A 12,657-nucleotide genomic window follows, 5' to 3' on the forward strand; every position below is an offset into this window, starting at 1 on the left:
TCGAATGGGGTTTTCTGCAAAATAGAGCCAAGATGTTGTATTAAGACCCTGAAGTAGCATTTAGACAGTTTTTAAAATCATACTGCAAGTTATCAATGCAAAAATCTGATTGTAATTTTTTGGGGGGACATACTGTAGGCCTATATGACACATCTTGATACACCTGCCTGACACATTCCGACATCACACGACTATTATTCAACATGGCCAACTACACCCAACAGTGAACCAATCTATGGTAATATAGCCTACTCTATAGGCATTCATACAGTACATGTACACATAACACCGTGTAGTTTTCCTAGATCACCTTTGACTCGGCATAGCAATGCAAGCATGCAGCTGCCATTTCCAAAGCCTGTCTCTCCTTCTACTGCACCCGCTCACACACCGCTGCAATTTTAAAATGTCCAACACACACATTAAACCACAACGAGCCACACTTCCACAAACTTTTACTCACGTTTTTCCTTCCTATTCATCACAAGGAGGTCTCCCAACGTGAAGTGGTATACCACCAAGAGGAGAATATCCACCACCTCGGACTCAAAACACACCCAAGAACACCATTTGGAGCGCCGATACACACCCTCATCCAAAGCTGGTCCTTCATAGGTCACACCAAACTACTGTAATCTCAGCATCACCAATCAAGAGCCGCAAAGAAGTCGGGAGTTTCTCCGAGCTCTTACCTCCCCACCCCCTCCCCCTTTTCTTGGTTCAGTCATCCCCCTCAACTGGGCAATAAAAAAGACCAAAAAGATAACAAAAACAACCCAATAATCTATCAGAACACCGATTATAGTCCCAACATTCCATCTGCATCAAATTTCAATTTCCATTCGCGCTGGATTGTCGCGCCTCCCAAAGGACCTGGCTGGTAATAAAGGGAAAAAGGAAAATTCGTTTCAGGATGCAGAAGAGGGTAAGGGCACACACGGTGGAGAAGGAGAGGGTTGTGGGTGTTTTTTTTTTTTCCTAAAATGTACCGAAATTTCTAAAAATTTTGACCCTTTAGGGGTCTAGTCAGTTGTATCAGCCCCACGTCTGCATACCACGCATTCTAGGTCAAAACACATTGGAAAAAATATGAAAAAATAAGGAGACAAAAAAAGGCAGGTTGTCAAAGGGCAGATTAGCCTCTATTTCAGACAGTAGCTGTATATTACTACTGTGAAATTCATAGACAAGAAGGTATTGAGACTGGCTGGTTTCATACTCGGGGTTACTCATGGTCACTCTTATCTATTGTCAATACTTGTACATCTATTTTGGGCCTAACTCTTATATGAAAATGAATGAATGCATATAACATGATTTACAATGACTGACATGTATTCTGCTCCATTGTCTCCAACTTCTAAGATGAATTCACAAACAAAAGAAGAGAATCTAGTCTTTTTTTTTATGCCACATAATTTGGAACATACATTGTACATTTTGACGTGAATATACATTGTACATGTACATCCTATGTACAACAGTTTGTAGGTCCTACACTCTTTTTGTACGCTGGGAACTTTGGCGATGAATGTGAACAAGAGATGATGTAGGCCTACAATGTGAGGCTCTGGGGCACACACCACACCAGAAAAGAAATGGGCAAAGTTCACTCTTATTTTGAAATCCTGTCAGAAACATGAGGGCAAAGTGTAGCATAAGAATGAATGATTGCAATGAAAGAAACTATGTTGAGGCTCCATACAAAATATCAGCAGGTGCTCCGAAAGCAAAGACCTTTGCAGAGGTACTGTAGCTCATATCCCCCAAAATATCGTGCAATTGATGAAATATTTCAAGTTATCATTTGTTCCTTGGCCCATCTCTCTAATCATTTCTAAATAGTTTTTTAGCAAAATCAGTTTGCAGTTTTTTGCAAACTCTGCACAGCTGCGATGTTCCACACTGCCAGATTTTTTGCAAAGATCTGCTGATGGCAATTAGAACAGAAAAATGTCAGCTCAATCTATCCTCCTTGGCAGAGGTTATACACAGTCCTCTATAAAAAAAAGTCCTCTCAAAGACTTATAAAATTATTCATAATTACAAATTCTACCTCCTTTACATGATGATTCAAGACAAGATTTAATAAACTATTGAGGAAAAAAACAAACACAATTCTGTATCATCATCCTCGCCAAGCCAACAGTAGGCTAAAAATCTTTGGTCTCGTGTTCTTCTAAAAACGTGTCATCCAGTAACAGACTCTACAAGCAGGCAGGATTGTGAGTGAGACTACAACCTCAAATCCTCGTGACATTTCAGAACTCTGCACAGCTGCGATGTTCCACACTGCCAGATTTTAATATCGGGTGCCAATGGAAAATCTGGGTCAGAAGGAACCACAGGCGCACTCGCAAATAACATTGTAGTTGAACAGCTTTACAGGTTCAGGCGGTCTGAGTCAATAGTTCATATCTATTTCCACCCAAGTCTCTGAATTTTTACATAACATTTACATCATTTCCAGTTCTGACCAGCAAGAAAATCTTCTTACCTGTAAAACTACAGTGCAGGGCTACTGACATTCGCATAAATTCAAAAACAGTGCTATTCCAAAGAGCAACCATTCTCATTTATAAATGCTGTGATATTTCTTGGTATTTCTGGCAAGTAGATTAAAGCCTATTGCATAATATGCATATCTCCAACGGCAACTGGGAACTAGAAAAACACCACTGTACCATTGGTGGTATTTTGCTGGCACAGTTCACACTCAACTCTTGCAAGCATATTTTGCGTGAACTTTAAATTACCATCTTAAATCCAATGGTATTTTGCAATATACATTGTATATTTCATTGTGTAGGGCCTATTTTGTGGTGTATTGAATTATTACTTCATTATCATTTTTCATACAATGACTGCTTGTAAAAGCACAATCTGACTCGTAGGGTACAGTGTACACACGTTTCTATTAACCTGTTGAGGACGGACTGATTTTGCTACAACACGCATTTCCCATAGACACCTGCCCAAGTATAATCGGGACTTGTCTTCAACGGGTGTATGTTCTACAAAGGGTACCTGGGTTCTCAAACACTAAAGGTGCAATTGACCTTTTAATCAAGAATGCATGAAAAAATTAAAGATTATGAAATTATATATGTTCACCTGAATCCATACACATACGCCTACAAGTGTATGTCTGGGCAAAACACCCCAGAAACATGCTGTCACATAACTGCATGGATCTTTTAGTAGAAAAAAAAAAGACAAAACATGAAAATTTTTGCTCTTTGGCAGTAAAAATGCTTCTATCACCGTGTCTTATCAACAGCTAGACTGGAAGCTGAAGCCATTAGCTGGGATGGAGTGTCCCTGATGGCTCTTGAATTGCTCTACAATCTGTAACCTAAGTGGCTTGGTGATGACTGTCATATTTCAACTGGTAATAAGGCATGTGCATGACTTTGTAGGGCCCTCATACACTTTGTATAGCTACATGTATGTATCATGTAGATTGGTATTTTATTATCAGGCACAATCATTTATTTGATCAATCAGAGTGGCCCTGTCCTTTTGACTGGACAATCTGAGTGCACAGTTATACTATATTTGAGTACAATGTACCTTTTATGTTTCATACTTGTTCTTCTGATCTGTTCCATGTTCCTTTAAGTTATGTTCTGTTTTTATACATATGTAGCACTTGGAATTCCAATTGCATGCAATATATTTACTACTCGAGTTCTGTTTCCAGGCATCAGAAATTAACAGTTTTGGCAAATCAATTCTTGTAAGGCGATGCGAACACTGGTCTAACCTGATATTTTTTTATTTATTTATTTTTGCAAATTTTCGCGATAATTTGCCTGTGCAGCATGGCGGAGGTGAACTGCACATGAAGAAACAACTGACATTTTTTAAATCCCAAAATGCAACTTGTCATACTGGGTCTGCACAACTGGGTGGCTGAGGTCATGCTCTGGTCATTGTTTTGGTACAGTGTCTGTATGGGCAGTCTGGAGATTCAAAGTGCTTCATTTTCCATCTGAAGCCCTTTTTACACTCGTGTTTCTTAACCCTGTACTTTCTCTGACCTAGGACTATCGTTAGTCCCGTACCAATTTTTTCAGCTTTTTACACTCGCCAATAAGTCCCATACTAAGCTCTTGTCCGGGGCTAAGGAGAATATTGGCCTTTTTACACTCGTATTTCTTAGTCCCGTACTTTCCAAACCATATAATATTCATGATTACGCTGTGCACTGTACACGTACACGCACGCACTGGCAGCACTTGATTAGGTCCTCGTTTCTGATTGGTCAGTGGGGGTCGGACTTCGTCTCCGTCGCTTAGCCCCGTATTACTTTTTCGCTCTGTTTACACTCGCATGTTTGGTACCGCAATTGCGTTTTAGCACCGCAATTGCGGTGCTAACCCTGCTATTTTGCAGGGCCAGATAGTGCGGGACTATCGGTGGGGCAAGCCCACTTTGGCAAAAACAAGTGTAAACAGAAAGTGGGCTGAGGAAAGTCCGGTACCAACGGTGGAGCTACAACTGTAAGGCCCCCTCCCCCCCCCCCCCCCCCTTAGCCCCACCGTTGGTACGGGACTAAGCAAAAATTTGCACAGTGTAAAAAGCCCTTGAGTGATCTTTTTACCATATGTGACAGAGGCAAATAAACTCAATTTTTGCATCACAAAAACCGTTAACCCTTGTGTGTGAATACGGCTCTTGTCAATCAAGCTCAGGGCAAGCTCTCTGAGCATCAGAAACAAAATTTGCTTTGAAGGTATTTCTAAAAAAAGTTGATGATACACTGGTCTATTTATTGCTACAACAGTATGCTGGAACTTTCCACAGTAACCTCTGCTCCATATGAATCCAACTTTGGGAATAAAATATGATGCATGTATAGTTAATCCTGCAAATACATTAATTTCAATAATAGACTGGAAGAAGGTGTTTCTGCAAAGTAAAATGCAATCATCCACTTCTTAATCTATAAAACTAAAAAACAGTAAAACAAAAAATGATGAGCTAGAACATCAACAACTTTTGCAATTTTATCATAGGCCTATTAAAAGGACAATAGACTTCCCCCTACAGAAACATTCGGCCACTGCACATTACAAAATTAATAGTCATGCTTTGAAAAAAAAAAAAAAAAAAACAAGACAAAACCTACAATTAAGGGCTGTGGAATTGACTGATGTCACATCTTTTATACGTGACAGAAATAATTGGCAGATCATCTATGGCACCAATCTACAATTGCACAGTTTCATATTCAGTTCCCCATTTATGCCAACTTTTTTAATACACAGCTTCATTCCCCCACATCACATCTGTTTTTAGAATTCCACTTGACTGCTACTTTACAATTGTAAGAACAGTATTCAGTTTACAGTTCCTCAATCTATCACACCAGATGTTTCGCTCTCGCCCACTTGAAAACACTCCCTGCATCAAGATTTTGTTATTGAATAGTTTGACAGAACAAATGCTTCTTTAAGAGCCCAATAGTAGATGATACGATCAAGTACCTTTATGAAGTACCGGTACATGTATATGGAATCATTACTATATCCTCGTCTGTTAGGGAATATAAAGTAGATTGAAAGCCATGATTAAAGGCAAGATCACAGTACTTACAGAATGAAAGAGAATGTGTTAAAATAGCATTAGTACATTGTATTTTCTCAGCATATTTGATAGAGGCATGATTGGAACAAACCCCACAGCTGATTAATTATAGCCCTATATTTCTTAATAATAGAAATCTCTATTTAAAGTCAACTTCTACATGCTTTTTATTTAGAGTGACATAATACTGATAGCAGTACTGAAAGCTTGTCTGTGTACAAATTGTACCAAATGAACTTTCATGCCAAGTTCTAAACAGAGTAAGCAATGAGGATGACACACTGATTGAAGAATTATAAAATTGGTTTTAAAAAATCCTGTCTTGCATAATTGTATCCACACATTTTTACATATATGTATATAGAGAGCAGGTTTAGAAATTGTTTGAAACCTTGTTTGGGCATAAGAAGATAGAGCTACATGTATAAGTACTCATTTACACTGTCTGCAGCACTCCTGCGTGATTCTGCCCTGAGCTCTGAATTGGACTAACAAGAAACAGATTTAAAGGTACAGGAAAGGAATGCAAGGCACGTACGGGCAAATTGCACTTTTGCAATTCAACCCTTACATTCTGCTTTCATTCACTCTAAATAATTGAAGAGCCAAAAGAGCCTCAACGCACATATATGGAGGAAGAGGAGGAAGAGGGGATAAAATAACAGTTTCAATAGATGGATTTTCTACTTTGACCACTATTACTTCCACTTGGTTGTAAAGGAATAGGAACAGATTTACTCTGCAGCAAAGATGCCAGCATTTTACTGAATAATCAAGATTTATTCTTCAGAAGGTTCTTCACTCATGCTGGTATCCGAGCACAAAAAATGCACACTATAGATCACAATAACCTGTAGACAGGCTGCAGCATATTGATAAAGGAAATATAAATGAAAGGACTTCTTTGCCACTGTACAAGAATGGAATCACAGAACTTTTTAAACATACATATATACTGTATTGGGGGGGGGGGGGTGGACAAATGGCAGTTCATTAAATGATGGGACATGCTTCATTCTCGAGTCTTAGGTTCTTTACATTACATGTCAGACATGTATCTGTCCTGAGAAATCACACAAAACATAATTTGCAGGCATCATACCAGTTTTATGGGCATATGATAACCGAAAAGAAAAAAAAAATCTGAAAGTGATTCACAAGATGATTTTGTGCAAGTGATTCCATTCAGCATTGTAGATTTGATTTGGGACTTTGGATGTCTCTAGAATATGAACACTCCGACTAGTCAACATTGTCATACTTTCGGTTGTATTATGATACAAAACTTTCAGTTGTATTTATACAAGACACAATACACACAATGAGATCACATTGGAGGAAGTTTATAGAATAAAGAAAGTAAAGAGGATGTCTGAAGTATCTTAGAGTATACCAGAGGATCAAAATGTGGCTCCTGCGACATTAACGAATGTTGCACGTTGCCATGTTACACAAGACAACCATGGTATTAAAACTAACAAGAAAACAGTAGTCGGCCTATAGGGCAGACGGTAAGGAAGTTTTGCTGGTACTGGGTCATGATATGGCGGATGTGGTCCACCCCAGCCAGTTTCTCATGACATCCAATCAGGAAATAATAGCAGGAAGCCCGTCACTGTAATACGCACCACACTGCCGCTAGCTACTCCCACACATCAAAAACAAAGTCATCCAAATATGACAAGGAAGGAATTCTTTGAAACCAGAATATAAAATCCCTACAGATGATACATGTTTAGTGCCTGAGATGATTGCCTCATATTTGGGTGTTTGTTCACAGTCTAAGACAAACCCTTAAGAGCTTCCGCTATTAAAAGCATTAGTACTTCCTTTTTTCCTTTAATTTGTCAGTTTATTTGATATCTAATTTTGTCCACAGCAGAAAAAAACAAACAAACAAAAGTATAGTTCTTCTTCTTCTTCTTTTTCTTCTTCTTCTTTTCCTTCTTCTTCTTTTTCTTGTTATTATTATTCCTCCTCCTCTCCTTCTTCTTCTGCTTCTTCTACTGCCTTCTGTTTTCTACGTATGATTCTTGAATAAATCATGTGCCATTTGAGAGAAATACAGTATCCAGGTAAAGTGGAGAACACATGATTCACTTGCCCAGACACTACCCACAACTTTCTACTTCAATGTAGTTGACAGTGAGAGCTGCAGGAATTTCGTTGTAAAGGTGACTAAATGTCACATCCATGTATGCATTGCGAATGCCTAAGAGTCATTTCAGGATTTCATGATTCACTGTGTAATAGCCTAAAAAAAAAAAAAATAAAAAAAAAAAGAATGAATGATCAAAGACAAGAATCTCAATATGAAAGGTCCTACAAACTGTACACTGTATGTACACCTTCATAGCAAGCAGTAATTCTGAAAGCTTTGGAAGTGAAAAGAAGAATATCTAACTTCAATGCAGTACTTAATGCAAATGTTTGTCAGTATCTACACATCTACTTTTCACTTCTGGTGTTCCGTATAAAGAGACATGCCACACAAACCAATTCTCTTAGGCCTGCAGGATATTATGTCAAGGATATAGGTTTGTTTAGTTTTTGTTTTTTTTGTCCAGACTCCTGCTATATCACTTTCTTCCACTTGTGTGGGTGGGCTTCTTCGGCTCAATTTCAATTCAGTTTGACTACCAGGAACTATCGGTTTATTAAAAATTGTGAAAATATATCACATATGTACACTGTACATACATTATTGTATAGTGGAAGAGAACCAGCCAGTCACTGCTACATTTGATCATTATTGAAGTGTTTTATTGGTACATTACAAAATCATCCATGAACAACATTGATATAGAATAGCTAAATCTGTGGATTTCTCTTGTACTACCAGCATACAATTGGAAGCTAAATATTGCAAAAAATTCTGCACAGTCCATGGAGTTTTGTTATGCAGCAAGGATTTCTGTCAATCAAACATATCGTGTCTAGGTTCAGTTGTATAAGGTAGGCCTATATAGAAACTGACATAATGTAAGGAAATAAGATGTCTCATTTATTAAAAAAATACTTACAAAATTTTGTGAAAGAGGAGATATGGGCCTACACTGTGATGTTTTTGTTGACAATGTGAGTTTTTATTGACAAACCTTGACCTACATGATTCTCAGTGAGTCATACATATCATTCATTACGAACAAAATAATTCAGTCTCCCATGTACAATGTAGGAAAACTATTTGGGGCAATTGATACTACACTGGGTTCCTGACATTAACACAAAGGAGCAAACTTTTACCATAAATTCAAAACTTTTATCTTCAAACATCAGTATCACTGAAATGTAGAACAAATCAGCCATTTCTGAAATCTGTTCGTGCCCATGGATCAAAAACAAAGTGCTCAGAGATAATCATAGTACAATCACTGCCATATTTGGGCATTCCCAGAGTAAAATTCCAAACCGATGACTGTGAGGCAGTCAGTGGTTGTCGAGGTCAAAGGTCAGATGTTGTCTGCGCCCCACGGACCAGCAGGGTTCACTGCAGTTCCACGCAGGGATCTCAAGTCATGACCGCCTCCACTGCCAATTCCCTCTAGCATTCTACAAACCCTTTTGTCTCTGGAGCTTATCATACCCTTGAACTTTTGGAGGTCAATCATCTTTATCAGGGAGATGGGGGCTGACCAAACCTCCCCCCATTTTAACCATGAGAGTAGCATATACACAGACCGTTCGTGTAGATTTTAATTCATGGATATTCCTTTGCCTACTGTATTAAAGCTTAGTAATAAACCTTTTTATTCACACCCTCTCCATCCAATTGTTTCAGTAATGACAATGTATTCAAATTCTATGATGATTTGTACACTATACATAAGTTGCCCATTTCAACCACAAAGCTTGCCGGAGGCTTGCCCAACCTAGCAACAACTAAGTGAATTCCTGCTTAAAGGACTTGAAAACTGTACTGGTTACCATAAACCTTTTTTGAGAACAGATGCACATCAACATATATTGTATGCACAACACACACACATTGTAACACATAACACAATATGAACTGGCTTTACAATGTAGCTCAGCTGTAGTACCCCAGCCCTGTGAGCAGGAGGTGACGTGGGTTCAAATCACAGGCTAGAGTCCTTTCTTTTTCAAGTCTTTGGTTTTCATAATAACACAGATCAAGCATAGGATCTTAATATTCAAGGAGAATAACAGCAACAAAGTAAGTCTCTATAAATTTGATTTATATGCAAGAAAAGGCTGATGGAAAAGCTCACTGCCAGAGTTATATTGAGAGATGGTACATGAACAAATTTAAATATTTTTGCTACCAAGATAATTTTTCGCTGCATGAAATTTTCACGAAGAGGAGCCGACACTGACAGCCATTTCGTGGCAGGAAATTTCTGCGAACTGTCACTGGCATTCAACGCATATTAAGTATAGACAAGAACTTTCACAATGCATTTTGATTTTGCAAATCTTGACCCTTGCAAAATTCACGAAATTAAAATGCATGCAAACATTCATTGTTCTACAGTACTTTTGATAGTAAACCAACCAACTGAACAATGCCCTTTGCACACACTCTTTACTGCAAATGCTTGAACCATAGAGAATTCTCCATGGAAACGTACACGTAGTTTACATGCCGGCACATCACAACAATCAAAATGACAACACAACTATTAAGATTCTAGCTAGAGGTACACTGTACATGTAAGTCACATTTCACTTTCATTCAGTTTCATTTATCCTTGCAAACTTTCTTTCAAAAGTGCAGTTGGTGCAATTCCATGCATGTGATACTAGCACACTCTATACCAAACTCAAATACAATCTTAAAACTGTGCTCAAAACAAATAGTATCAGAAAAACATGCAGATGATGGTGTTAAGTGACATCAATTTGTGCTGGTGTACATAATACAGAAGGCTTCGTCCTGCATACAAAGCTAAATTCTAACTCTTTTTTTCTCTCTTCTTGCTTTCATTCTCATTTTTTTTTCAATCAACGTGCACTTCAGTTTAGCTTTAAAATTCATATTGCAAGCTGAAGTCAACATTTAGCAATCAATCTGTAAAAAATATGAAATTTTAATATTCCAGTGGATCATTTTAGGCTTTGGGGGGGGGATCTAAATTTTAGATGGCATCCCATTACTTGTTCAGTACCATTCAAATTCACATTTACAGGTCAGAATACATTCTATAAGTGCCATGGTAATCAAGCTCCATCTTATTCTCTTTTGTTTTCTTTTTCTTTTCTTTTTTCTTTGGGGGGGGGGGGGGGGGGGAAGGCGCTTAGTATTTTGATTTCTGCTTAACTGAATATCTTTTGTGGCAGTGCAAAGACTTGGCATGTACGATCACAATGTGCAACGAGGGTCAACAAAACTCGACACAGAATGGAAACATTTTCTTGCTCTACCACAACAATAGATCTAGACGTGATGGATTACAGACATGTAACAGTGATCCTCATTAGCCATGCATCAGATGGGGTACACAATCACAAGTTCACTTCACACGAAATTCCTAATCCTTAAGTTTAGCACAAAGTTTTCAATTTTGATGATGATTAGCTTCTAGTTTAGACCCATTCTACATTATGCACTAAAAGATCTGCAATCTTACAGACGTTGTAGGTAATGTTTAGAACCATGAGATTTCTTAGGGTTTACGCTCAGTATCAACAAGCCGTGAGGGGGTCCCCACTCGTAGCTTAGAGTTGTGTGGACACAATAACGAACTTGTTAGTTAGTGTGACCTCTCTGCGAACCCAATTCCTCCTTACATGTAGCTTAAGGGTCAACCTGTAGTGTTGTACACTACAGTAAAGATCGCCAGCACTGCATGTGTTATGTATTTCTTCCAGTTCTGTGGTTTAATCACCAAGTGGGGAATCTTGTCAAAAAGTTGAATGTTAAAGAGTAGATGTTGTGTGAACACAGGTCATGGTTTAAAACTTCAAGCTAATCATCAAAGTTAAAAAGTTTGAGTTAATCTTAAAGATTAGAAATATCGTGTGATACTACAGTGTCACATGACAAGCATCAACCGCATGAGTCTGGGAAGACCATCATGACCAGTTTTGCCAGATCCACCACAGAATGCTCTTGGGTTGTTTGTTGTGGTTGTCATTTGTTCTTTTCCCCGCTGATATGATCTGTCACATGTTTTGGTAGTGATAGCAGAATAACTTGGGAAGGGCTGCGAATCAATCTCTGCTCTGCTGTCAAGTTTTGAGTTCAAATCATTTCAAGGAACGTTGCCCAAAACAAAATTGATGTCTCTTCTTTACGGGCATTGGCAAGACTTTTGCAAATGAGGATCACTTGTTCAGTCATTCATTTGTAAATTTCTTTAAACCTTACCGAGTGTAATAGAAACTGTAAAGCATCTCACATTTGGTATACCCGTAGTTATATTTAACAACAATCAAGAACTCGAAGTTTTTGTGTCAGTGTGATTACACTGACGTTACCCCACTGAAATACATTGTATTGTGACAGTTGTGATACAGTTACATGTACATTGTAAGTATGGTAGAAAGGGGGAGAGGTGTAACAGAAAGAAGGGGGGGGGGGGGGGGGGTAGAGTGTTGCAAGCTTGAATTTGACTCACCCTTTGACCCAGATGGGGGCAAGGAGTTCTGGGTCCCGGGGGCACGGGGTTTGGGGGCGGCCACCGGCGCAAACTTGCGCGGCTGGTTGCTGTAGAACTGGGTGGAGCTGACGTGCTGCGTGTACACGTTTCCGGGCCGGGCCTGACCGTTCTGGTCGCCGATCGTACCCATCCTCGCTCGGTCACCATCCATGTCCTCAAACTTCTGGTTCAGCCTCTGGAAGGTAGTCATGGTGACAAGAGGTGGGACCCTTGATTCTGGCTGAAGATGGTGGGGTTGCTGTGTGCTCTCTGTAAAATGGCAAGCATGGACGACATTGAGTGCTTGTCACAGATGGAACAGGGGATGGCCTTTCATCCATCAGCAGAATTTATACAGCAAAGAGACAGCAGCACAAGAGTGTTCTTACAAAACACAGGTGTGTTCTTACCTAACACAGGCGTGTTCTTACCTAACACAGGCATGTTCTTACCTAACACAGGC

At 39.0% G+C, this 12,657-nt stretch overlaps 1 protein-coding gene across 1 annotated transcript in view; it reads right to left on the reverse strand.

Annotated features, from left to right (window-relative positions):
- LOC139734038 (lipoma-preferred partner homolog) overlaps positions 1–12,411 on the reverse strand; it is a 51,645-nt gene extending 39,234 nt beyond the window's left edge. The window contains exon 1 of the mRNA XM_071644845.1: positions 12,174–12,411. Within this exon, the coding sequence (XP_071500946.1) occupies positions 12,174–12,405 (232 nt within the window). The 5' untranslated portion in view covers positions 12,406–12,411. The remainder of the gene's footprint in view (positions 1–12,173) is intronic.
- Positions 12,412–12,657: the final 246 nt, after the last annotated feature.

Source organism: Diadema antillarum, unplaced genomic scaffold (assembly GCF_040938485.1).
Source record: "Diadema antillarum isolate AM-2024a unplaced genomic scaffold, OU_Dant_1.0 seq00000507_RagTag, whole genome shotgun sequence".
In the NCBI taxonomy this organism is placed as follows: domain Eukaryota; kingdom Metazoa; phylum Echinodermata; class Echinoidea; order Diadematoida; family Diadematidae; genus Diadema; species Diadema antillarum.